The following is a 27,491-nucleotide window of genomic DNA, read 5'->3' as shown; positions in this document are numbered from 1 at the left end:
GCAAACAAGACACACATTACTTTCATTTACACTCAGCTCCTATGTCATATTCTCCAGCTGCAGGGTCATTCATGACGGGACAGAGTGGTCCAAACCCCAGAACAGCTGTCTGTGGGAAGGGAGTTCGGCTGCCTCTCTGCTTATCTCAGAGTTCTTCCCTAGGCTAACTCCCTCCCAAGTGTAAAGTCTAAGGTTACAGCAGGAGATGAAGCATCCTTTAAGCATCCATGACCTCTTTCCCCAGTCCCAGGAACTGACACAGCCCAGGGTGTCTGAGCATCTTGCTCAGGGTTCTACGGTGGGGCTAATGTACTACACTGACCTCAGTTGGTAGGCAGAGAGAAACCTCCTGTAGACCATTCTAATGCCCCTCTAAACTCACACAAAGGGGCTGCTGGTCTTACCTGCCAGCCAAGAGGTGCTTGCCTAAGGTTACCCTGCTGGTGGGGATTGAGGAGGTCACTGTGGGACCCATGTACCTCCTCATGATCACTTTGAACAAGGCCAGAGGGGTGGATCTACCCAGGAATGGGCAAGGGATTGTCCTCTGACCTCAATACACACATACACACACACACACACACACACACACACACACACACACACACACACACACAGAGAGAGAGAGAGAGAGAGACAGACAGACAGACAGAGACAGAGAGACAGAGACAGAGAGAATGGACGATGTAGGGACCGCTGGTTAGACAAACCCCGAGTGTGTGAATAGGACAGAGTAGCCCAAACCCCAGAGCAGCTGCCTGTGTACTGCCATTGTGACTGTGCAGACTGGATGGTAAAAGGGCCCAGAGAACCTCCTTGGCACACACCATTCATGCCTAGCCTGGCAAGAAATTACCAGGCAATGGGCTCTATCCCTACATACTTCCCAAGAGCCCTTCTGTCGGTCTTCAGTGGGACAGAACTTTCTGGTCCTCAGTCATCCCTTCTGTTGGCATCAGAATCGTAACGGAAGAGGCAGGGCAGGGATGGCTCTGTGGGTTCCCATGGGTCCCTGCCTCATACTCTGTTGCTTGTTACATGTCTTCTTCCTGTAACATCCAACTACATTTTTTTATTTAAATGCCACCCCACTCCGTGTGTGTGTGTGTGTGTGTGTGTGTGTGTGTGTGTGTGTATGTATCTGTGTACAGGTGTGTGTATATAGCTGTGCATGTGGAGACCTGATTAACCTTGGATGTCATCCTTAGGAAGGCCATCCACCTCCTTTGAGCTCTTGTTAGCCTAGAGATCACCAGTGAGACTAAGCTGGTTGTCCACAGCACCCCAGGGACCCTTCTGTTTCCCTTTGCAAGCTGCCATGTTGACTTATTTTAAACACAGGTTCTGAGGATAGCATTCAGGTCCTCGTGCTTAAGAGACAAGTACTTCACCAACTGAGCTATTTCCCAAGCCCTTTAATGTTCAAATTTAAAAACTGGGGTGGGGTGTGTCTCTACTCAGGTGTTGTGCAGCCATGGAAACATCATCCCAGACATTCTTAGGATGGGACATATGGACTCCCTACATATGTACAGTCCCGGGTCTCTAAGAACTGGGACCTTTCAGGAGGAAATCAGGGTTGTATGAGGTCACACATTTGGGGTCCTGACCCCAGACACCAAATGTCTTACAGAGGAGGCAGAATGGTGCTATCTGCAGGCAGGGAATCCTGCTGGCCATCTTCTTGCATACCTGAGTGCCCCTGTCTGTGCAACCTCCCCATTCGTGGTTGTGGTCCCCATGCTGCCTGAAATGCTCTCTCCCAACTCCAAAGGTCCACAGCAGAGGGGGGAGATGAGTCATGTGACTCTTTGAAGATGAAAGACAGGCAGGCAGCATAACCCACATGAGGAGCAGCCCAAGAGAGGGTCTCCACTTTGGGGGAGGGGTCCTTCTTTATCTATCTATCTATCTATCTATCTATCTATCTATCTATCTATCTATCTATCTATCCATCTATCTATTTTTGAGACAGTCTCATGTATTGCAGGCTGGCCATGACTTTGCTGTGTAGCTGAGGATGACTTTGAACTCCTGATCTTCCTGCCGTCAACTCCTCCTAAGTACTCATTAGGATTACAGGTGTAACCACCATGCCCTGTCTATGCAGTACTTGGGAGTGAACCCAGGGCCTTGTGCATAGTAGCCAAGCACTCTACCAATGCAGCTGCATGCCCAGCCCTTTCCTGGCATCCCTTCTGCGCTCTGAGAACTAACAACCATGTGTGTCACCCACAGGCAGTCCACATACCTTCAGGAAGCAGGGAAGAAAGCAAGGGAGAGACAGAGGCACCTGTGAGGAGCAGGGAGCCCTTCTGTGAAGCTGGGACTTGCCTGCCAGTCCCCTGCCAGTATGGCTTTATGGTCCCTGAAGTCCCAGATGGGGCTCACACAGGATGAACACCACCACACTCTCAGAAAGGCTTCCCAGTAAGAGCCTGAGAGGAAGCGTCAGCATTGCTGGGCCAGGGCAGATTTAGGGGAGCACTAGGCAGACTTGCTTCTGCCCCTCCTTTGCACCAAAGGCTAAGGGGTGCTCTTTCCTCCTGGGACACTGTGGGAGCTGATGGCTCATGCATGTCACTGTGATCTGCACAGGTTATGCAGACATGGGAGAAGACTACAGCTTCCTCCAGAGAGCAGAGCAGACCCCCAGCCAACCTTGAGGAATCTACACCTCACCCCTGTAGTGAACCTCTAGCTCACCCGTGACTACACCCTGCAGTGGGGGTAGGGAGGCTGCTCATCAGAGAAGGTAGGAGATCAGGGAAAGAAAAAAGTGAGACTTGGGATGAGAGAAGGAGGAAGGAGAGGCGGGGAGATACAGTGAGAGGAGGAGGAAGGAGAGGCGGGAGATACAGTGAGAGGAGGAGGAAGGGGAGGAGGGAGATACAGTGAGAGGAGGAGGAAGGGGAGGAGGGAGATACAGTGAGAGGAGGAGGAAGGGGAGGAGGGAGATACAGTGAGAGGAGGAGGAAGGGGAGGGGGGAGATACAGTGAGAGGAGGAGGAAGGGGAGGAGGGAGATACAGTGAGAGGAGGAGGAAGGGGAGGAGGGAGATACAGTGAGAGGAGGAGGAAGGGGAGGGGGGAGATACAGTGAGAGGAGGAGGAAGGGGAGGAGGGAGATACAGTGAGAGGAGGAGGAAGGGGAGGAGGGAGATACAGTGAGAGGAGGAGGAAGGGGAGGGGGGAGATACAGTGAGAGGAGGAGGAAGGGCAGGAGGGAGATACAGTGAGAGGAGGAGGAAGGGGAGGAGGGAGATACAGTGAGAGGAGGAGGAAGGGGAGGGGGGAGATACAGTGAGAGGAGGAGGAAGGGGAGGAGGGAGATACAGTGAGAGGAGGAGGAAGGGCAGGAGGGAGATACAGTGAGAGGAGGAGGAAGGGGAGGAGGGAGATACAGTGAGAGGAGGAGGAAGGGGAGGAGGGAGATACAGTGAGAGGAGGAGGAAGGAGATACAGTGAGAGGAGGAGGAAGGGCAGGAGGGAGATACAGTGAGAGGAGGAGGAAGGGGAGGAGGGAGATACAGTGAGAGGAGGAGGAAGGGGAGGAGGGAGATACAGTGAGAGGAGGAGGAAGGGGAGGGGGGAGATACAGTGAGAGGAGGAGGAAGGGGAGGGGGGAGATACAGTGAGAGGAGGAGGAAGGGGTAAGCATGGAGGCATGAGAGACAGAAAAAGGAAGAGTGGGGGAGAGAAAGCAGGGAGACATAGTTAGGGGAGGGAGGGAGGGAGAGAGGGAGGCAGGAAGGGGGGAGGAAGAGACAGACAAGGGTGAGGATGCACAAGCTTCTTGGAAATAAAGTGTTTAAAAATCACTTCAGGGGGCTGGAGAGATGGTTCAGGGGTTAAGAGCACTGGCTGTTCCTCCAGAGGTCCTTAGTTCAATTCCCAGCAACCACATGGTGGCTTGCAACCATCTCTAAAGGGCATACATGCAGACAAAGCACTTGTAAATAATTAAATAATTAATTAACTAAATGCTTAAAAAAACAAACAAACACCTCAGGAGAATTCAACCACGCCATGGGGTCCGGCTGGCCCGTGTGGCCTCTGCAGGCTCATCATCATCCTCACTGAGGTTGGAAGACAACACTGTTTTCGACTTAAGCACCACACTGTGAACTCTTCCTGCTCTGAGGTAACCTCCCCACCCTCGCTGTCAGGCAAACAGCTCACTGGGAGATTTCACTAATGCCCTTGGGAGAAGCCTGTTGGCCTCTTTAGCCTCTGCCAGCCCGGGAGGAGTGGGGCTCAGAGCGGGCGGCCGTGAACTGCAGCAGACAGGGCTCAGCCTGGGGACTAACCGCTTAACAGATGGATAATGAGCCGGGACCTATGGCTCAGTCCAGGACAGTGGTGGGACAGACCCATTCCAGCCACATCTATACATCTCCCATGATGCCAGAAGCCCCTCCTTAGAGGTCTGGCTGTCCTCTCATCTGTGGGACCCTCACTGGACTCAGGAGGATCCAGCAGTTGGCTGCAGCAACACCCCTGCTCAGGTATATGTCACTGCCACACCACTCAGCCCAGGAAGATGTCCTTGCTGTACTTTGGTTTTTTTGGTCCTGTCGTATACCTTTCAAGTCAGGCTCCGGGGGTTCCCATTCATCCATTCATCTACCATTCCATCTTTCTCATCATCTGTCTATTTATCCATGGACATGGTGGGAATTGTAAGGAAGAAGCCACAGATTTTGTCACAGAAAAGGGAAAAATTTCAAACCAAGCCAGTTAGAATGGAGCCATCATGGGAGAACAGAAGCTCTGTGACAGGACCAAAATACTTACATGACCTTCCCCTTTCCTTTACATCCATCATATCTACTCACTGACACATCCACCCACCCACCTGTTATCTGTCTACTCATCCATCCACCCACTTGTCCATCCACCCTTCATTCATCCATCCATTCACCTATCCACTCATCTATCCATTCACGCACCTATCTTTCCACCTACCTACTCATCAGTCTAGCCATCCTTATATCCATTTACTTACCCACTCATCCATCCATCCACCCACCTACCCAACCCACCCATTCACCCATCCATCCATCCATTCATCCACTCACTCATCATCTATTCATCTACTCATTCAACTATCCATATATATATATATACATATATATATATACACCCATTCATCTATTCATCTATTAATGCATCTATCTATCCATCCAACTAATCACTCATTCATCCATCTACACACCCACCCACTCATCCATCCATCCATTCTTATAATCACCCACCCACCTAACCATCATTATTCTCTGGCTATCCAGTGGGTCAGGCATTGCACTCTTTGCTGGGACATAAAATTCACCGGAGTGTGGGGTGTTCCCGGTAGAGTTAATAGCTGGGCTTGGACAACCTGGAACTGTGTTGCTGGACCTGGCACACAGCAGGGCCAGGAAGTTATCTGAATAAATAACAGCTATTCCTGGCATGGTGTGACTGTCATCTGAATTACTATGACCAGCATGATGGCTGGTGTGGCTGCAGCTCTGGGGAGAGTAGAGGGCTGGGTGTGTGTGTGGGGGGGGGGCAAATGGGGTTGCTGCTGTCCATGGAAGGACCTCAGCCAAGAGGCTGAGACACAAGGGGTGAGGGAGCGGACTCTGAGCCCAGAGCTGGCTAGGACACGGAGTGGACCATGCTTCTCCAGCGGGATTGGATAGGGGAGTTCAGCAGGTCATAGGGTCTCAGATGAATGCCAGATGGGACACTAAAAATAACCAAATATGTCATTTTTTTTTAATGCTAAATCAGATAGAATCTTCAGCTAGATTCCCGGGCAGGCAAGTTACATCAAGTACTAACCATTTGAAAACAAGCCTGGGGCTGGAGGAGTCTGAGAAGGAAGGACATGCCACCCAAAGGTCCCCAGGCCTGGGGTGTGGGGACAAGGCCTCTATTGTGAGGCACACCACTTGCAGAGGGACAAGGGAGGAGCAGAGGTCCAGGGAGGTCCCCTCTCCAGGAGGGAGCCTGGTTTGTTGGGTTAACAGACAGGCTTGTTTGGATGCAATGTGGAAGGCTGTTGAGGGGGCATTCCTGAGAGTGGAGCTGGCATTTGCGGGGGCGGGGGGGACGACACTCTCACACGGGGCCAGCTTCTTGGGGATCCCCCCATGCAGAGCGAGGATTCTGGGCTGCTGGAAAAATGAGGAAGGACAGTAGAGAATGACCCATAGTGTTTCCCAGAGGGCGCTCCACTGAACTCCTGCTTAATAACTTCTCTATTTAAAAGGGTTCCAGGACAGGTGAGTTTGAACACCATGAAACCAATTCCCCGGGATGCTGTGGGGACTGTGGCTCTCTGGGCAACTGGCCACTGTGAGCCCATGTTTACTGACCCTGGTGCTGGGGGAATGAGGCCAGGTGCCGCCGGGGACAAGGTGTAGGGTTACCCCATAAGACAGGGGTTCTCTGGAAGCCAATGTGGGAGAGGAGGGTGGAGAGGAAGAGGCGGCTCCGAAGAGGTATTTTTCCTTTGCACGCTGGTCGGTCAGGTATCTGTCAAGGGCTGGGTAAAGTGACTAGGGGAAGGAAACAGAGAGCCCCCAGGCCACTCACCTCTCCAAGCCCCGCCTCCCACTCTGCTTTCACACACTTACTTTCCTGTCGTTGAACTCGACATTGTCACCTTCATAGTCTCCCTGTGAATGGAAGCAAAAGTAAGACTGTGCCACAAAGCATGAGGCTGACCAGGTGCCCTTCCTCCCATGGTCAGGGCTGTGTGAGCCCCAACTCCCATGGCCAGGGCTGTGTAAGCCCCAACTCCCATGGTCAGGGCTGTGTGAGCCCCACCTCCCATGGTCAGGGCTGTGTGAGCCCCACCTCCCATGGTCAGGGCTGTGTGAGCCCCACCTCCCATGGTCAGGGCTGTGTGAGCCTCAACTCCCATGGCCAGGGCTGTGTGAGTCCTGCTGGCCACTTGGCCTCTGACACCGAACTCCCCAAGCTTTGTCTCCCCTCAACACAGAGTGGGATCCAAGAGAAGACCATGGATGGCATTGCCTTGAAGTTGGCAGGGCTAAAGAAAAGGGCTTTGAGGGGAAAGAAAGCCTTCCACCAACAAGAACATGTGGCATACTCTGAGATGTCCCCAGAGCCCTGTCTAGGTTTCCACTGTCAGGCGTCCCGCAGTAAATCACACAATTTCTGAATATCTAGATCCCTGAGCCCAACATGCCCAGAGGCTCAGAGATGCAGCCTGACTTTCCTAAGGACACACAGCTAAGTGTTTGGTCGGACCTGAACTCACAACCAGATCTCACAAACAGTCAAAGGGAAAGAGGACGTAAAAGTTGGAAGCGCCTCTCCACAGCAATCCCTGCCACATGTAGCCGGCCTGAGCCAACCACCCGCTTTTGCTAGTCATTAGCAAGATACAGTGTGGCCTCTTCAGAGTCAGCCTAGAGCAGCCCCCTCCCCTCCATTGGTCAGCAACGTTTGCAGCATTGGCCATGGGGAAGATCTTGCCGTGTCCCCTAAGCAAGGAGCCCACTGCTGGGGTCTGAGGACAGCTTCCCTCTGGACTCTGGGTTGGGGGGCTCTCCCACCCAGGCTCAGGTCCTTTGGGTGTTCTCATGAATGAGTCCCATGGTTGGTTCCAGTATGGATTCATTCATACCAGAGGCTTGCTCGTGGTAACCTGAAGGCAGACAGATGCCAACCCGGAAGGAAGCTGAGAAGCTACCAAGCAGCCAATATAAATGTCACCAGCCTTTCTGTGCAGGTGATACCTCTGATTACTGGAGACCTCCCCAGGGTCTCACTTAGAACAGGTGACTCTTAGTCAGCACACAGACTAATGCTAGCCTCCCCAGCTGGCCTCGGTGCCCCACATCCACCATGGCTTCCCAGCTGGCCTCGGTTCGGTGCCCTACAACCACCATGGCTACCCAGCTGGCCTCGGTGCCCCACATCCACCATGGCTTCCCAGCTGGCCTCGGTGCCCCACAACCACCATGGCTACCCAGCTGGCCTCGGTGCCCCACATCCACCATGGCTTCCCAGCTGGCCTCGGTTCGGTGCCCCACAACCACCATGGCTTCCCAGCTGGCCTCGGTGCCCCACATCCACCATGGCTTCCCAGCTGGCCTCGGTGCCCCACAACCACCATGGCTACCCAGCTGGCCACAGTGCCCCACATCAACCTACAGATATTAAGTGAAAGAAAGAACAGTCCACAGGCATGGGGAGTGGGTGAGGATGCCCCAGGCCGGAATGAAGGTAGGAGCATGGGAGGAGGACAGGAAATGGATGCCGAATACACAAGCAAGCACCAAGCACTGTACAGTGAGCATAGGCACCAATCCCTCTCTGTTCCAGTCTCACTGACCCTCCATCTGTGCCCTCTGTTCAAGGGCACAGAGCAGACCTGGCTCGCTTCAGAGCGAGTTACTTCCCCTGGAATTATTTTGTATTTTGTTTGTTTTTCGAGACAGGGTTTCTTTGTGTCGCCTTGGCTGTCCTAGAACTAGCCCTGCAAACCAGGCTGGCCTTGAGTTCATAGAGATCCTCCTGCTTCTGCCTCCCACGTGCTGGGATGAAAGGCATGCTTATTTTGTATTTTGCCACAAGGTCTCACGCTGCAGCTCAGGTTAGCCTCACACTCGCCATCCTCCTGCTTCAGCCTTCTGAGTGATGAGCTGGCAGCTGTGTGACGTCACTCCTGGCTTCCCTAGTTGTTTCAATGTGAGCCTGGTACTTAATGGCATGTGTGCTCCTCGGGTGTTTGCAAAGTTTATGGGTGGAAAGTTCCTTATTGTCCAGAGAGTCTGAGCTCTGCTTCCATTCCAGGCTATGTTCCTGGGCAAACTGCCTGAGTTCCACAAAGCTGTTTTCCCATCTTTACTGTGGAAAGTGCGGCCACCACGTAGGCTTTCATATGGCTGCTGCATAAGGAACAATGGCAGGTCTGCTTGGCGAAGATGGAGCATTTGACCTCTAGGGAAGAAGACACATGGTGCCACTAGGGACACGTAGCAGGGTGCCAAGCACGAGTGGTCTTTATTCGCAGTTCCTCACGGGGAGTCTGTGACTTTAGGCAAGTTACTAAACCTCTCTGAATCTGTGTCTTCACTGGATTAATCGAGATAAAGCTTCCACTGTAATCAGTGCTTGGCATGTTCCCCTAAGATTTAAAGGGCCAGCTTAAAGCAGACCAGGGCCTAGAACACTAGCTTCTGGGCCCCAGCTACACCAGGGAAGACAGGACAGAGCTAGACTGGGCAAGGCTGGATTCTGGAGCCCAATGGCATCCTGGAGAAGGGGGCTCAATAGGGGAGCAGGGACTTCATGGGAGGGACAGGAGCACTGTCAAGACCTGAAGGATCAGAGCCCTACCCTGGAAATATTCACAAGGCAGCATATCCCTTGAGGAGGAGGCCAGAGAGCCAGAATCCCATTAACCACTAACACAATACACACACACACACACACACACACACACACACACACACACTCATGCACACCACACACACACTCATATGTACCACACACACACACTCATACACACCACATATACACACTCATATGTACCACACACACATACACACACACTCATACACACCACACACACACTCAAATACACACCACACACACATTCATACACACTACACTCACACATACACCACACATACACACATACTCATATGCACCACACACACACCACACATATACACACACACACTCATACAAACCACACATACACACACACACACACACAACACACACACACTCATACAAACCACACATACACACACACACACACACAACACACACACACACACACACACACACACACGGTGGCCAGACAGCCATCTCCCCGTGGGATAAGGGCCACTGGAAGGCCAGCGAAGGAGGAAACTCAGGGTGCTGGAGAGAGGAGGCAGGAAAAGCATTTCTGGCAGACAAGCAGAGCAGCGCACGCACAGGCACAAAGTGGGGAAGCCAGGCCAACTACCCCAAACCCCCGGCTCTGCAGTGTGGTGAAGGTTCCAGTTAGGGGTGGGAGGGGAAGGTGAGGGGACAGGGAAGCCTGGCTTGGCCTCTCCCCCAAAGTCCCCCATATGGTCCACTGCCCTGTGCTCCTTCAGCAATCCTGTCTCCTCCTGAAAGTGGTTTCTTGCCTGTACTTGCTCTGACACCCACATCTGTCCTACTGTTAGACAGACAGTAGTCCTGCCAGGACACTAAGTCTCTGAGCAGACTGCTCAAGGCCAGTGGAAGTGAGCGACCAGCATGGGATCTGGGTCTGCCAAACTCCAGGTCCGTCCTCCTTCCCTCCTACTCTGGGTTCCTGGTCCACGCTATACTCCACATTTGGCAGGTTCTGGGGAGCCTCTGCTGGGGCTGACATACTCCTCAGGCCCCACAGCCTGGTCCCTGCTTCCATGAAGACCATAAGAAGACAGTCTTGCCCCATCTCTTCATCCCTGACCACAACAAAAGCTAAATTTGTCAAAGAGAGGCCAGCTGGATTTGGACACTCAACCCAGGAAGCTGGCCATTCGCTGTATACAGAGCCCTGGTGAGTGCCAGAGCCTGGGGCGGCAGAGCTGGAGCCAGGGCAAACACCCTGTGGATCAGCTGGCTGTGAGGTATGGAGGAAGCCAGCCCGGCGTCTCCCACAGTCACCCCTGTTTTCATGGGATTGTTCTGCCAGCCAAGACAGCGCTGTGTGTGACTTTTCCATCTCCCACTGAGGGGAACAGAGAAGGGCAAGCAGGAAGCTGTGACCACAGGATAACTGGAGCTCCCAAGAGGGGTGGCCCTTGAAGATGGGTGTGTGTGTGTGTGTGTCAAATGAGGCAGAAATTAACTGTGTGTGAAGGTTACTTACATCATGCAGAGGGTACGCAGCCGAGTATACGCCGTTGGCCAGAAGGCTGGTGATGCCTTAAAAACAGAGGTAGAGAGAAGTTAAGGACCAGCAGGCCTGCTGCCCCACATCTGGAAGTCAGAGCCGTCACAGAATGCTCCGGTTCACAGGGATGCTGCTCAAAGCCAGACGCACCAGGCTACCCAGAGCCCGGTCACCATCTTGGGGTTCTTCCCCGGGTAGGACGCAGCAGGGCGAGTTAGCTATCCACTAGAGATGATTTCAACATGCTTGATTGGTAGGGTTAGGAAGACGCAGAGCACACCCCAAGAGGAAGTTCTGTCCCTGAGGAAGGAGGCAGGAGCAGTTCAGTCACCCCCAAACCTCGGATTCGCCAGCTACCCCCACCGGCCTGAGGGGAGAGCCTGCAGATGGAAAGATGGCCTCCGAGCGGTCAGAGAAGCTGATCATGAGAAGATGGACGGATGAGAAATTGATGGTGTCAGGGAACACACATACAATTTGGAATTAGCTTGTAAGTTGATGGGAGAAGCGGAAGAGGAGGCCCCGCTCTTACCGTATTTCCCACACTTCCGCCGTTTACTTAGAAGGGCAGAGTCCTTCCTTCTTCCCTCTCCTTGCCCTGTTTACACATTGGCTATTAGTTACACAGAAGGGCCTGGAAGGGTCAAAGCTACATTTTGGGGAGAGAAAGCTGGTGGAGGCAAAGGGTTCACAGTCAAGTGCTCAGGAGAGAAGGAAGATGGCTGGGCCCTTGTTCGCTGGGCCCAGAGCCCACACCGGCATAGGAGAAATAAAAACAGCCACATCTACACCTGTCTACTGGTAGGAATGCTGTGCCTGGTCCCAGAACCTGCTACTGAAAAGGGAGAGAAGAGCGGACCCTGGGCATGGAGGAGGGGCTCCTGGGAAACTGCTCCGGTTTTGACACACTCCGGACCAACATCTTGGATCCTAGTCCCCCCAGACCTCCCCAACTGTTAGCCCAGAATCCCCTGCCTGGCAGAGTGGCTTTCTAAGGTGACCTCTTGTGGGCCAATTTTTTTTCAGCAGCCCGGAAGCTGACTCTATGCAATGTGGCTCCCCAACATTTGAAAAATAACCCAACCAAGGGCCATCTCCTTGGACAGTGACCTGGAATAGCCAGGCGCCCCGAGGGACACTTAGGAATCACAACCAGAGGTGACCAGAGCATGTGGCTGAAGCCACGCTCACAAGTGGAAAGCTCACCTCACATCCAAAATGTATGTGGGGCTGGATCCCGGCCCGTGGCCTCCTCATCCTTCCCAGGATGCAACCAAGGTGGAGACGCCACGGGCCCTTGCTTGGCCTTGTGTAGCAGGCTTACTAACCCTCTTTCTTCAAGCCTTCTCTGCCCTCACCTGAGAGGCCTCCCCTGACCATGGCTTCCCCAGCCTCCTTCCCGTGAGACTGCATTCTAACTTATCTGTTTCCTTACTCTAGAATACAAGTGCCCGAGAGCAGCCCCTGGGACAGATAGGGGTCGGCAGGAGCCCATCACTAGAGGATGGAGGGCCACTAAGTGACTTTGTTGGTCAGTAGAGCGCCCAGGTCAGGTGCCACCATGAAGTGGGATTACAAAGGTACCCTGATCTCTCTCTTCCATGCAGAGGCAAGGGAACTAGGGAGGTTTAAAAAAATGGGTTGGGGATTTAGCTCAGTGGTAGAGCACTTGCCTAGCAAGCGCAAGGCCCTGGGTTCTGTCCTCAGCTCTGAAGAAAAAAAAAAAAAAAAGACCAAAAAAAAATGGGTGGGAACCAACCGAGTCCCTCTACCTCAGGGTCAGCTCCAATCCAGCCATGCTCTACAGACCTTCATGGAAGTCACATTTATTTCTATGGAGGGGACCTGGTGCCTGGACTGGAGTCACGCACCCTTTCTACTTCCGTTAGCCTTGTCACAGTTGTGCTCTGACAGCGCTGACTGGAACAAGCCCCTGAATTTGCTTCCTCCTCCCCTCACCCAGGGTGCAAGACATGCTCATTCTGGAGACACGCTGTCTGAAGGGACCAGGCCAATGGGGACAGGACTCCTGGGTTCCTGACTGGGGCTCTAACTCCAGTGAATCAAGATATGGGGTTGGGCATCTCGGAGTGTCCCTGTGGCCAATTGTGGGCCACACAAGTCAGGCTACATGCAGTCTCTAGAGCCCTGGCAGAACCCTCCCTGCAGCCCGGCCTGTCTCAGCCAGGCCACACCACAGCTTGGCCGCTGCTCTCCTTGAGCTATTTCCAGTGGCCCAGAAGTGGGCTGTGGTCCCCAAGGGACACCTCTGCCATTCTTTCCTGCTGAACTTATAATCAAATAGGGTTTGGGCCCCTTTGTCTGTTTCTTTTCCATGGTTTAGGGTCTCTCTGCAGGAACCATCCTTATATCAACAAACACCTTCAGCCAAGGGAACAGCAACTCTGGGTGTAAAGTGCCTGGCTATAAATCCACGGGGAATAGGACGCTGGCACGGCTCTTCTGCCAGCTTCCCAGCCCTCTGTTCTGAACCAACATAGGCTTAAATCAAATCTCTTTGAGGAAGCCCCAAGCCAGACGCCCACCTCCCACTGAGACGGTTCAGAGGCAAGATGGCCACTCAGACACCGCCGCTGACCTCAGGTCCACAGAGTGTCCTTACCCATGCTGTACTTGGCCTTTGTACAAGTTGTTCTCTTCAGAATTTCATAGACCTAGTGCAGGGGGAGAGACAAAAGGGGGCGTGGTTACTCTGCTGCTCTGCCAGTCAAAGGCCACAGTCACAGGGCATCAGGAGGGTCCTGGGCTTGGGACTCTAGCAGGTGACTCCCAGGGGTAAATAAAACAGAGGTCACAGAGAATCCCCATCCTTCACTTCCTGGAGCAGGACTGATCCTGCTGGCCTCACAAGGTGCCAGCCATGTGCAATGGGCCCTTCCTAGGAACTCAGGGGATGGGGGTGGGATGGGAGACACAATAGTCATCTCAGAGCCCTGCAGCTGCTCGCTGCCCCTTTGTGGAGGCAAGAGCAGGAGCAGAGAGCCTGTATGCAGCTCTGTACAGGTTGAGAGCCCGGAGGAGGGCCAGGTGTAGCGCTGAATCTCAAGACTCCTACCACACTGGGCACCAGGAAAGAAGCCCCTATGAAGGGACCCCATCCCTCTTCACATCTCTTTGACTCATGAGATATTTTTCTTGGTCTCAGGAGCCCTGGCTGAGGAGTCTTGTTTGCCTGGGGCTGAGTTAGAAGAGCTTTGTGCAAACTGCACCCCCCCCATGCCTCAATTTAACTCTCTGAAAAATGGGCTTGGAATAAACAGCCATGATCTAACTAGTTTCATTTCATTTTTGAGACAGGGTCTCAGATAGCTCAGGCTGATCTCAAACATATTTACTGTCAAGGACAACTTTAAACTTCTGATCCTCCTACCTTCCCTTCCTAAGTGCTGGGACTGCTGGTATGCACCACGTGCCTGGTTTATGGGGTGCTGGGAATCGAACCCAGGGCCTCCTGTCATCTAGGCAAGCACTCTACCAACTGAGCCACAGACATAGCTCTATCCATGACCTACAGATGAGGATTTCTGAGCACGCTGATTCACCATCAAACCCTTTGCTGTGTTCACTCAGGCAAGACCAGTGTCCCTCTGTCGGCCTCTAGGCCTGCACCATCTGGCTCTGCCATTACTCCTTGGTCTCCTCTGTCAGCCGCCCCAGCCTCTTGCTCTGAGTTCCCTCCAGCAGCCTCTGTTAGAAGCACCCATGCCCGTAGTTCCAGGGTCACATTAACAGGTCTATGGCGCAGCTCTGTCCCCATGCTGTATTGTCATCCCCCTCTCCATCATCTGTCCTGTGATCGGTGCTCTCAACACTTCCTCCCTCCCTGCAGGAGAAAGCATACTGCAGGTGCTTAATAAATCCCCACTCAATTGCTCTCCAAGACTCTCTGTCACTTTTTGTATCTAACTGGTTAACTTGTCATGACTTTCTGCTTATTCCATAACCACTTCCTCCTCCTTTCCACTCATGCAGTCATGACAACCACCCTGACTCAACATCCATCCACCTCTACTACCCATGACCCCACATCCATCCATCTGCACTCTTGTGACCCTACATCCATCCATCATCACCACCAGGTGACCCACATCCACCTCTACCACGTGACTTCATGTTCATCTACCTCTACCATATGACCCCCACATCCATCCACCTCCACCATGTGACTTCGTGTCCATCCACCTCTACTATGTGAACCTACATCTATGGTGTCCATCACCACCACATGATCCCACATCTATCCATCTCCACCACCATGTGACCCTACATCCATCCACCTCCACCATGTGACCTCACATCCATCTACCTCTGTCACCACATGCCCCACATCCATCCACCTGCACCATGTGACTACACACACACCTTTCACCCACTCCTCACAGCCAGCCCCTGGGAGTGAACACAGCTGATTACATAAAACCCTTGCCTGGCCACCTTTTATGGCTCCCCACCTCCTACAGGCCCACTGTCCAAGATCCCAGTGAGCACAATGGGCCCTTGTCTCTTGGAAGCCACTGGTTTCTGACTCCAAATACCTTGTACATGGAGCCACCCCAGTGCCAGGAGAGAAGTGGCCAGTGTGAAGGAAGAGGCTGTCACACCTGGGCCTAAACCATGAGATGAGATCTGACCAGCCACGTGCAGATCTGTGAATCAGCAAACCCTTTGGCGCACAGAGGTGGTCTACACTGGCTTCCAGGATTTCTGGGAGGCAATGGCCCTCCTTCCTTCCTCCAGCATCAAACAGAGTCATGGCTCTCCACGTCTGCTGCCCTCAGTGCATTGGCTCTCTGGCTCAGTGAAAATAGCAGCATTCACCCAGGGGAACCTCAGACTAAATAGTCTCACAGCTAATCACCAGGAAGAGGTGTCAGAATTGCTCAGGCCCCTCCCACTTGAGTCACCTCCCCACAGCAAAAGTGTGTTTGCAAAAGTTCTTCTAGATGTATCTCACACCCGGAAAACGTGCAAATCCAAGGCGCACACACATCCTGAAGCATGGGCACATAGCTGTTACAGTGATGTGAAAGAGACACTGTGTGGGTCACACTGGAGGGCTTCTCCCAAGAGACAGACATCCAAGAGTCAGTCCCAACTCCTTTGGAGGCTGAGAGGGGATATGGCTACCCCTCAAACACGCCAGTCCCGGTTCCACCAGAGGCCACGTCTTTACCCAACTTCCATGTTGCCCACCTATTACCATGAAATCGAATTGTCCAAATTCATCAATAGTGGGCAGGCTAAATGGCTCAGCAGGTAAAGGTTCTTGCTGCCAAGTTTGACAGTCTGAGTTCAATCCCCAGAAGAGAGAATCAGTTCCCTAGGGTTTTCCCCTGACCTCTACCACATACACTATGGTACATGTACTCACTACCCGCAATAAGTAAGTTAATAAACATGCAAAAAAATAAATTAGAAACACCAATGATAACAGGACCACACTGTGCCACGGGACTGCCCCGATGGGGGTGCTACCCTGCCCCTGTGGGGGACAAACCAGACTCAGTCTTGTTCTGACACAGGTAAGGGAAGAGGCAGCAGTTGGAAACGTCTGCCTGTCCTGGGTCTGAGCCTCCTTCACCAACAGGGCCTGTGCCACCCTCCTGCAGGGTGGTGGCTGCAAGAAGAGTTCCCTGCACCAGGTAAACGGGCAGCCTTCCCCCAGCCCTTCCTGTGACCCAGTCAGGCTGGATGCTTTAGGCAGGAGAGGAGAGCAGACTAGGCCTTAGCCGCCAGGCCGATTTCTTGTTTAGATAGAAATTGGGTCCTGTGCCACACGCAGTCCCAGCTTGGCTGGCAGTCAAGTTGGCAGCTGAAGAATAAACACTAAACCAGTGCCCTGAGTAGGGCAGGGTGGCCTGCATGGTCAGATTGCAACCTAGGCTGGCGGCACTGGCAAAGGCCTTGGGATGTTATCCTAATACGTGTGCCTAGGCTGGGCTGCCTGGCCCGCTCAGACATCCTCGGCCAAGCCCCTCACAAACTCTACCAGGATGGAGTGATGGGGGTGGGGTGGGGTGGGGGGTAGAGGAGGTGGGGGGGAGTAAGGGAGGTGGGGGGGGCCTCTGTAGGCTTGGAGCTCGGCCTGGAGGTCCCCTCCCCCAGCTTCCTGCAGCTTAGTTCTTTCTCACGCTCCTCCTCCAAACTGAGCAGCCAGGCCTCCCTCCCCTGGGCCACCCACTGCCCTCCTGATTCATTATTCTAATTATTTTTGTCACAGGCAATTAGAGCCGGCTTCCACCCTGAGGAGTTTCAGAGAAATGAAATGATCCCCGGGGTCCCCAGGGCACCCTCTGATGAGGCAATTCCAGGACGCCTACTCACTATTGTGCTCCGGGTCTTGCTGTCGAAAAAAGAGTCCCTGTCAGTCAGGTCGAATCTGCAGAAACACAAGGAGACAAGGCGACTGCTGTGGCCTCCAAGCCTGGGAACTCATCCTTTCTCTGATAACAGTGACCATGAGGGGACTAACAATCCTCAGAGCAGGCACAAGTGCCCCCTGTCCCTGGGCTTGGTGTTAGCCGATCTCATCAGCCCAGTGTGGGAGGCTCTGAGACCTCCGTTGCTGGGAAGGGAACTGAGGGTACCCTCCAGTTCAAGTTTCTTGTTTTGTTTTGTTGGAGACAAAGTCTCATGTAGCCCAGTCTGGTCTCAAACTAGCTGTGCAGCTGAAGATGGCCTCAAATGCCTCATCCTCCTGCCTCCACCTCCTTAGCACTGGGTGTGTGTGACCATGCTCAGCCAAGCCTGGTTTTGATGAAATTAAAACCCCAGGAAGGCAGTCTTTCAAGCCCTTATTTCAGAGTCAAGGGGACAGGGACAGTGTCATCCCTCCACATGATGATTTCGGCTTTGAGGACACTCTCCCTGGAGACGGTTTGCATCCAGGTGTTCTGGGCCACACAGATTGCCTGAGGTTTCTGGGGCACAGGAATAGCGCTGAAGTCACCATTCCCTGGGGTGCTTAGTGGAGAAGAGGGTGGAAAGGAGCTGGGTTTGGATCATGGGTGTGGCCCTCTCATGCCCCTGAGCAGGCAGAGGTTGCTGGGCAGTGTGTCCAGTCTGAAAAGACTGGCCGATGTAGTCAGGCCAGCACGTGGCTCCTCCGAATCCATCACTATCTCTGCCAGCTCAGCAGAGGCCTCTGTTCTGAGCTAAAGTATGGGTGCATGCTCCTTGCCCCCGGCCATCTTCAAGGCCACAGCACCCCAAAGCCACCTGCTCCTGGGCCTTGCCATCCAAACTGCCCGAGTTTCAGGCACTCAGGCCTTTTTCCCCCCGCTTCTGCCAGTGAGGCCAGGCCTGGGGAGACCTTGTAACTGCTGCACCTGAGCCGGGTGGCCATGCACCACCACCCCTTGGGAACAGGGAGGATGGAAGGTTCCAGAAGAGACTCAGCACTACCAGGCAACACACTGCTGGCTGTGGATCCCCAGGGCCTCGGGACTCCCTTGAGGGAGGCCCCTTGATCAATCGATTGCTGCCTCACCAGTTGTTCCCGGGGCTGTTGAGGTTTCGTGACAAGGAACCAGGGCTCAGAGGGACAAAGCTAGGGTTGGGCAGCCTAGACCTTTGCTCTAGCCAAGGTCCAGGCAGTTTTCCCTAAGCATTACCAAGCCAGGCAAAACTCCTCAATCCCTCTTTCCTCTGTGACCAGGGCCCTTAGAAGTTGCTTCCTCAGCCTCTTCTGGGCTCAACAGTTACAAAGTACTATAACGACATGTTCCCCTGTTTTAGGGGAACTGGGAGTCAACCTATACTTCTGACTTACAGGTGCTGCTTCTCCCGGGAGAAGGGGTAGGAGAGCCTCTTTGTGGTCTGCGGTCTGTGCTCAGCCACCTTGGGCTGGATGGGGTCTGTGATCTTCTGCAGTACCGAGTTGATGGTTTTCAGGATGCCTCGGGTCTCACTGATGTGGTACACCTGTGGGCAAGACCAAGCCAGGCCATGAGTCACTCTCCTGAGCTCTGACTTTTGTGACAGCTGGTTAATATTTCTTCTCAATACAATTTGGAATCATCATGAAAACAGGCCTCTGGGCATGTCTGTGAGGAAGTTTCTAGACTGGGTTAACTGAGGTGGAAGACCCACTCTGAATATGGATGGCACCATCCCATGGGCTGGGGTCCCAGATTGAATACAGAGGGGAGAGTGGACTGAGTGCCAGGGTTCCTCTCTCTGCTTCTTGGTTGTGGATGGAACACGACCAGCTGTCTCCCACTCCTGCTCCATGCCTTCCACACCATTATGGTCTGTAGCTCCCTAAACTGTGAGGCAAATAAATCCTTTCTTCATTAAGCTGTTTTTGTCAGGGTAATACGTAAAGTGACTAAGTCATCCTAGTCCTGGATGGTCAGAAAAACACCCCACAGTGATACAGTCCTTCCTGGGAACAGAGTACCCGGGTAGCCAGTGTGCCCCTATCTGCTCTCTTTCAGGCTGACCCAAAGAACCCAGCATTTTAGGAGAGTTGGGCCAAAAGCTCAATTATAATACATTCTAGAAAACATTTGCCCCAAATGTCTCTTTTGTTTCCAAAGCTGTAATCCAAGCGGCTTCACTGGATCTGAGAAGCCGCACTGGACTTCCCCCTTCCACCCACACACATAAATATGGACTCTCAACCCAGCTTCCCTGGCAGGCTGCTCTTCAGCCGTAAAGTTTTCAGAGATTAAAAGGAAAAATCCCAGCAAGCTAGAAAATGTAATTAAATTGAATCTGATAAATTATCTGAGACCCCACAAGCATCAAAGAAGCAGGGCCTCAAGCTGAACTATATTTGTTCAGGTCAAATTCCTGGGACGGAGTGGGCAGCTTTTCTGCCTGGACCTTCTCCTGGTGTCCCAGTGGGGTGTGGTCTTAGGTGTTGCTCTTTCCTTTTTTAAAAATTGTGTGTGTGTGTGTGTGTGTGTGTGTGTGTGTGTGTGTGTGTGTGTGTGTGTCTGTGTCTGTGTCTGTGTCTGTGTCTGTGTGTTTATGTGCATTTGTGTACAGGTATCTGCAAAGGCCAGAAGAGGGCGCCTGAATCCCCAGGAACTGACTTTACAGGTAGTTGTGAGCTGCCCTCTGTGGTCCTGGGATCTGAACTCCAGTCCTCTTGCAAGAGCAGCAGAACTGCTAAGGTATCTATCTAGCCCTGGCCTAGAGTCTCTAAGGACCACCCGGGCAGATGCACCACAGTGGATAGGAACCGTGCCCTGTGTCTCATCCCCTTTTGCCTTTTCAATGTGATTAGGAGCTTGCAGCGATGATTCTGCTTCCGGGTGTCCTCATACGAGGACTAGTGTTTTGTAATATAGACGTTTCCACCCACCTTCTTCGTGGGCATCTTCAGTTTCAAAAACTCAGCCTCCCTGCAGAGCACATGCCAGGGTGCATGGATCTTCACGAATCCAACACCGTGGATTTTGGTCTACAGAGAGAAAAAGGGCTGTTGGTCAGGGTGTTTGGCAGCTGGGACCCCTTTTCCCTTGGTACCCAGCTGTGACTGATGAGGTGTGGCTGCCTTCGCCTAGCACCTGACAATACCCACCCTTCTTTTCTTTTCTTTCTTTCTTTCTTCTTTCTTTCTTTCTTTCTTTCTTTCTTTCTTCCTTCCTTCCTTCCTTCCTTCCTTCCTTCCTTCCTTTCTTTCTTTCTCTTTTCTTTTCTTTTTTTTTTGAGACAGGGTTTCATTGTGTAGCCCCAACTGTCCCGGAACTCACTCTGTAGACCAGGGTGGCCTCTAACTCACAGAAATCTGCCTGCCTCTGCCTCCCAAGTGCTGGGATTAAAGGCATGTGCCACCACCACCTGGTACTAGGAACCTTTCTTAGATATAACACTTTATGCACGAATCCAGGAGTCCCCAGGCCACAGCCAGGAGGGATCTTAGTGGTCTAAAACACTTAGGAAAATTTCAGGAATTAAGTGAGAGCCCCTCACCCCAACAGTGAGGTAACAGCAGAGGACCATTCATGATTCCAGGCCCACACCCCTCAGCCTTGACCTGGGGCTCTCAGGGCTCATTGAACAGGTGCTTCTGTGGGGGTCATGCAGTCCTCTCTCTAATTGTAGCCTAACTCCAGTTTCCCTGCATATCTATGACTGTTATCCTTAAAGAGCTGAAAGCCCAACACACCAAGAGTTTAAGTCCAGGTCCCCCTACAGTGCTGCTTTGACTTAGGACAAGTGAGAAGGCTAGTTTGGTCAATTTGACACAATCTAACATCATACTGTGGACATATATCTGTGATGGACTGTCTTGATGAATAGGAGACCTGCCCACTGTGGGTGGCACCATTCCCTGAGCATGGGATCCTGGATTGTATTAGAGTGGGGAAAGTGAGCTAAGTATAAGCACACACGTATTAACTCATTGCTCATGATTGTGGATGTGATGTGACCAGTTGCTTCAAGTTCCTTCTGCCTTGACATCCCCACAAGGATAGACTGCAACCTGGAATTGTGATCCAAATAAACCCATTTCCCCTTAAACTTTTGTGAGGGTATTTATCACCACAAGCCATATCTCTCTGTTGAGTGACAGGAAGGAACCCAAGGGCTACTGACTGGCAGCCAAGTTAATGACTTTGTAAGAACTGATTGCTACCACCAGCTGGAAATGAAATGCATGATTGCCTATCTCCTTACAGAGGAGACACTTCAGCTCATGGAGAGGTCACTATAACCTACCAGCTCTTGGCTAGCAGGGTCCACCCAATTCAGACCCAATCTGTGCTTCCCCAATGGCAGAAGTGCCATGCCTGGCCCCTGGTTCTCTCTAGACACATGTTCCTTGGAAAAGTCTCTTTGTCAAGGGACAGGTTTCTACATAGTCACAGAAACATGCAGGATCTTGCCCAGATCTTTCACAAGACCTCTCATGGCAGACTAGAGCTCAGCCTGAGGGTCCACAGACCTCTCTGGTCCATAATTCTGAGATCTGAAGAAGCTTGTCATGAGGTACAGAGCAGCCAGTGTGGCCTGCCCCCTCCGCCCCCAGGACCACAGGCTGAGTGAGTGGCCCAGTCCACAGGTGTGCTGCAGGCTGATGGCCAAAGCCCACCAGGCCAGTGTCATCTGAGGATGGCTTATAAGAAAAAAAATTCTGGGATTCTGAAGCGGGATTGTTTCTGAGGCTATTCTGCTATCCTGAGCTACATGGTGAGTTTTACCCAATCAATCAATCAACCAATCATCTGAAGTGGGTGAAGTAAACACACTTGTCCAGACCTAAAGTCACGAAGTTGGTGTCTCTGGGAGCTGACACAGCAGGGCAGAGCACCTGGCAGAAAGAGGTAGATCATGACAGGGATGTGGCGAAAGTTGGTGAAGTGTAGGCCTAGCATGCCTGAGACTCTGGCTTCAAGCCCCAGTATCCCATAAACTGGGTGGAGTGTTGTATGCCTGTAATCTCAACACTCCAGAGGTGGAGGCAGGAGAATCAGAAGTTCAAGGTCATCCTCAGCCTCATAGGGAATGCCATGCAAGCCTGGACTCTACCACAAACAAACAAGCGTGATAGTTCAAGCCAGAGCCCAGGGATGGAGGGCTTTGGTCACAGGCTTGATCTTCCTCTTTGAAGAGACAGATTTCATCCCAGGATAGAGAAAACACCCCAGAGTCTTAGGATGGAAATCCCCGGACCTTCTGCTGCCCCCTGGTGCAGAAGGGATGGGTTTGGGAAGCCTGTGTGGTCTATGGCAAGTGTCTTAACCTCTCTGGTCCTTATTCCCTCACCTATAAGGCAGGTGATATGAGGTCTGGTTTGCAGTCAGAGGGCTCTGGTGCCCTTAGCAGTCGAGCCCCAGCATTGGGCCTGCAGACAAAGTCAATACAAGGGACTGAAGGGGCTGAGCACAGCTTCAGCCTGGCTCCAAGACAGGATAGACCACAACTGCTTTGGTCAGCCCTGTCACAGAGTCCCCAGCCTCAGTGACTCACAAGCTGATGTCATGGGACACCCCCGAGTCAGGGGAGATGTCTGTTGTGGCCCACGAGTGGTGGAGGCTGGCTTTTCCACTATAGACCAAGATTCATCTCTGTGTAGTGTTCGCCCGCACGCTAAGACCCAAAATATTCTTTGCAGTCCCAGCATCCCTGGGAAAGCAGGCCCTGCTGACGTGAGTGCCCGGGTCTCTCCCAAGGAAACATCTGGTTGGTGAAGGGGTCGTGGGACCCATTTAGCAAAAATACACTAAGATGTTTTTAAAAACGTGGTACCCAGCCCTCCTACAGCCCTCCCACAGTAGGAGGAGCCTGGGGGATGGCCAGGTCCCTTCAGCCACAGCCAAAGGCTGTGAAAGAGGGTAAGTTCTATCCCTGTGCTGAGACATGTAAAACCACACACTCACAGATATAAGGCCCCTGGGGAGGGTACAACTTAGCTAGGCTACAGGGATCTGTGAAGGGACAGGTCCCCAAGAAGCCCCCAGCCAGAGGGTGTGGAGAGGGTTAGGTCAAGCCACTTAGCTCCACATAGAGTGCAGCTGCTGAGTTAGGTTTCTATCCAGAGCCCCAAATGAAAGGACTCTGACCTCACTAAAACTGGTTCTAGAACCTTCAGCACTTGAGAGACTGAAGCAGAAGGATTGCTGTGAGTTCAAAAGGTGTTCCATGATGCCAGCCTGGGCTACATAGTGACTTCCAGGTTAGCCTGGACTACAGTGTGAGACTGTCTCACAAACAAACAAACTAAACTAAACTAAAACTTTGACCACACAGGTGGCACAGGTCTGTAACCCCAGATGGGTAGGAGAGTCAGGAGTTCAAAGCTAGCCATGAGAGCCTGTCTCAAAAAAAGGAAGGAAAGAAAAGGAGAGGAAATGAAAAGGAAAATGTGAAAACAAACAAACCACAACAATAAAAACAGAGCCACCATGAAAGGTTGATGTGGCTGAGGACACCACCACCTCACTCTCGTGGCTGAAGGCCTGTGTAGCAGTCAAGGTAACGCCCAACTATAGCTACCATCGGCCTGATGCCCTGATTGCCACCCGGCTTTCCTCACTGGCAATGGCTGCCTGTACAGATGTGAGCTTGGGACATAAGGCTCTGCTTCAGTGTGCAGCTATGATGGCTGACTGCACATGGCACAGGAAATTCAGTGAGTGACTGACAGAGGAAAGGGAGGAGCCAGTCTTTAGTAAGTGCCTACTGTGTACCAGATGGAGACAGTCTCAGCATCTGGCCCAGTCCCACCTTCTCTCAGACCTTCTGGTCTGCCTCCAGTGTATCCTTGGAGGGGCTGGAAAGATCTGTAGACACTCGATCCAGATGTCTGAGCAGCAGGTGTGGCATGGGAACTCAATCTGGTGCTCACTTGCCATGCTCACTCCGCTCCTCCACCCACACAGCTCCCAGAGGGTGAGGCATGGCCCCTGGGGTTGGGATATGTTATCACTAGTGTGGGGCCTGGGTGGGGAAGCGTTGCCCGCTAGCTGGCATGCCCACAGTGTACAGCTGGTACCAGGGCAGGGAGCTGCAAGGCATGCCACAACAGCAAATGCAGATCCGTTGAGGACACTAGAACCACGGCTTCAGAGGGTGGTGAAATCTACCTCGTGGTGGTAGCCAGGCCTGGCTTGAACTGGCTTCAATGGCCACCCAGCCACAGTGGGAAGGAACAGGATAGAGACCCTCCCATGAGGACTAGGTCCCCTTTCATGAGCCCCACAAAGGAACAGTTGTTTCCTTCTGACCCCAGAGCAGTAGGTTGGTAGCTGCTGGAGAACCTGAGGAGGATTTACACCCCGGAAATGGGCAGACACCACCAAACAACCCCACACTCTCATGAGCATGCTTGCTACTCTGAGTGACCCTGACCAGCATGGAGAAGGAAACCGAGGAGGAGAAGACCAAGAAGAAAGAGAAGTAAAAACATCTGTGAAGGTACGACGGCTTCACCTGTGACTGTGGCCCAGGCAGTTCCTACCACAGCCAGCTCGGGTCCTGGGAACCTGACGGTGTTTCAGGAGGTCCTTGGTGGGCACAAAGACAGCTGAGCCCACTGGGTAGAGACAACCCAGGGATGCGGCTAGGGAGAACCAAGAAGTGACAGAGACAGAAGCCAGTGCTCTTGGCCAGAGAGTGTGAGCTCATTAGATGGATGACAGACAGGTCAGCCCTGCTCACCTCAATTAAAGACATAAACTTCAAGACAGGAAGGCCTGCAAAGGACAGGAAACTATTAAAAAGTGACACAGCCGACTTGGGAAAGACCCAAACAGAACTTCCAGAAATTAAAAGACTCGTACTGAGGGGAAAAAAAAATCCTGACACAGTGTTGGCAAACAGTGCCCCAAAGAAAGCAGGGTTAGAGGACTCGTGTGGGCCAGAGGCATCCCAGAGGGCTTGGGGACATCTGTTCACCCCCATGGGGTGCTTATGGGCTGTGGCCTACCTCAAGCTTTCTGACTAACAGCTGGCGGCAGAGCTCTTGGCACAGACAGAACTTAAGATGGCCACCGCAACGGGACAGGGTTTACCTGAAGCCACCTGCCTCCCCCAGCCCAGGGTGAGCTTCCCAGGATGGGAAGGGCTGGGAGGATGGCTCAGCCAGGAAGCGCTTGCAAGCCGGCGGGAGGACCTGCATTTAATCCCTGGAATCCATGTGGTCAAGTGTGGTGGCTTGACCACTTGTAATCCCAGGACTGGGAAAGCAGAGACGGTGGCTGCCCAGCCAGGTTAGCCTAATCAGCTGGCCAATGAGAGACACGTGTTAAAGAACAACCGCTTGCACACACCGCTTGCTTCCGGCCTGCACACACACGCCTGCACACACACACACACACACACACACACACACACACACACACGCACACACACACACACACACGCACGCACACACGCGCACACACACACACACGCACACACGCACGCACACACGCACACACACACACACACACACACACGCATACATGAAGCTGTGCATACACATGAATACACACATACACACAACCAGAATTCATGGCCGATGAAGCATGTTTCTGCAGAATGAATCGATCTAGAGGGGCAACAGACCTCAGAGTGGTGCCACGGGGCACGGGCCTTCAGGGGCCAAAGAAAGCAACATGTGGTAGCAGAATTGGGAGTCATACTTCTATCCAGCGTGGACCCCAGCACTGCGCACGCAAGAGGCCAGTTCTCCCTCGGAGGAGACTATGGGGAGCGCTGCACGTATTAGGGTGAACAGTTCAAAGCCAGGGGTCTTCAGTTGGCTTTCTAGACAGCTCTACACTGTGGGGCCCAGGGATAGGTCCAGAGGCAAGTTGGATTAACCCCCAAGTCTGTCCCCCCACATTTTGCCAGGAAACTCACAGAGGTGGTGTGGGGGCAGCTTGTTTCCAGGCCTATGAATCCCATGAACTGGCAAACAGCTTCATCTCATGAAGGAGCCCAGGACTGCAACCACTGTCCCTCTCCACCCCCACCCCACCCCCAGACACAGTGTTGAGCTCCACATCTGCCTATGATCACTGGAGAGGGCAGGAAATGGATGCTCCTGCCCCTACCCACATCCTGGGTACCCCTACCCTCTAACTTCCCCGGTCACCTATTCTTCTCTTCATAGACATGAGTTCTGACCCTGCCTGGTTGTTGCCCAGACCCTGGGAGCTGTGGAAAGCACTTCGTACCATGTGCCAGGCCTGGCACTCCTCTCCTAACCCCACTCACCACTCATGAGAAAAGTCTCACTATCACCCCCACTTAACAGATTGGGAAAACTGAAGCCCAGAAAGAGGATGCCACTTGATCCAAGAAACGGCTAGTTCGATCTGACTCCACTCCACACTTCAGAGTCTGCGTCAACCCCAGACTATGTGTCCCCCCATTTGGAGTGAACTCAGTGGCATGAGATCAAACAGGCGCTGGTGGGATTCTGTGTTCACAATCTTAGGAGGATCTGCCAAAGCCAGGGTCAAGTACAGCGCCAGGGCAGTGAGGGCCCCAGCCACCCCCAGTAGACACGCCAGGACTTAAGCCTATGGTGTTCTTAGCAATGACCCCAAAGACATAAATAACGCCCAGCAGGCTTTGAGGCTCCACTTCAAAAATGCTAATGGATTTTCTTGGAGGAAAACACATTGGTCACAAATTTCTCTTGTCTCTTTAATGGGAACCCTGGAAGCTGACCCCACAGGGAGAGAGGTGGGGTATGTGTGTGTGAGAGAGAAACAAGTACTGAAAGAGAGAAGGAAGTGGGGGGGGAAGGGAATGGGGGAGGGAGAGAGGGAGGCAGAGAGAAGGGTAAAGAGGGAGCTAGGAAAGGACAAGGCGGGGTGGGGGGAGAAAAAGAAAAGGGGGAAGAGATGAGTGAAAGCAAGATAAAGGATCTATCGCCACTCTCCACCACACAGTTCATCCAGGGGTCCTTCACCCCTTAAGAGCAGCAGGTGCTGAAAGACCCCCGTGGGGCAAAGCATTGGCCCTTCCTGCCCACCCAGGCTCCCTCTATGAGGCATCCTGAATTTCTTGGCAGCGGGCGGGGTGGGGGTGGGGGAGCATTACCCTATGGGCTCTCCAGTCACGTGGGGGCCACCTCTTGGGACTGAGCTGTGGGTAGGAGCACCCCTCCCTTTCTGGAGATGTATCCAGGGAGATAA

At 52.8% G+C, this 27,491-nt stretch overlaps 1 protein-coding gene across 5 annotated transcripts in view; it reads right to left on the bottom strand.

Annotated features, from left to right (window-relative positions):
* Ano1 (anoctamin 1) overlaps positions 1–27,491 on the bottom strand; it is a 157,789-nt gene that overhangs the window by 56,540 nt on the left and 73,758 nt on the right. For 3 of the 5 annotated variants that reach the window (XM_052712291.1, XM_052712294.1, XM_052712292.1), the window contains exons 4-10: positions 20,219–20,317; positions 18,677–18,828; positions 17,230–17,284; positions 13,508–13,559; positions 11,417–11,482; positions 10,861–10,916; positions 6,626–6,667 (exon numbers count right to left, since the gene is read on the bottom strand). In XM_052712291.1, coding sequence (XP_052568251.1) covers positions 6,626–6,667; positions 10,861–10,916; positions 11,417–11,482; positions 13,508–13,559; positions 17,230–17,284; positions 18,677–18,828; positions 20,219–20,317 — 522 coding nt within the window. The remainder of the gene's footprint in view (positions 1–6,625; positions 6,668–10,860; positions 10,917–11,416; positions 11,483–13,507; positions 13,560–17,229; positions 17,285–18,676; positions 18,829–20,218; positions 20,318–27,491) is intronic. The other 2 variants (XM_052712293.1, XM_052712295.1) reach the window with 1 other exon arrangement.

This window comes from Peromyscus californicus, unplaced genomic scaffold, assembly GCF_007827085.1.
Source record: "Peromyscus californicus insignis strain IS unplaced genomic scaffold, ASM782708v3 Scaffold_4__1_contigs__length_199733344, whole genome shotgun sequence".
NCBI classification, from domain to species: domain Eukaryota; kingdom Metazoa; phylum Chordata; class Mammalia; order Rodentia; family Cricetidae; genus Peromyscus; species Peromyscus californicus.
The sequence above is the reverse complement of the archived record's forward strand: the minus strand, read 5'-3'. Positions and strand labels throughout refer to the sequence as shown.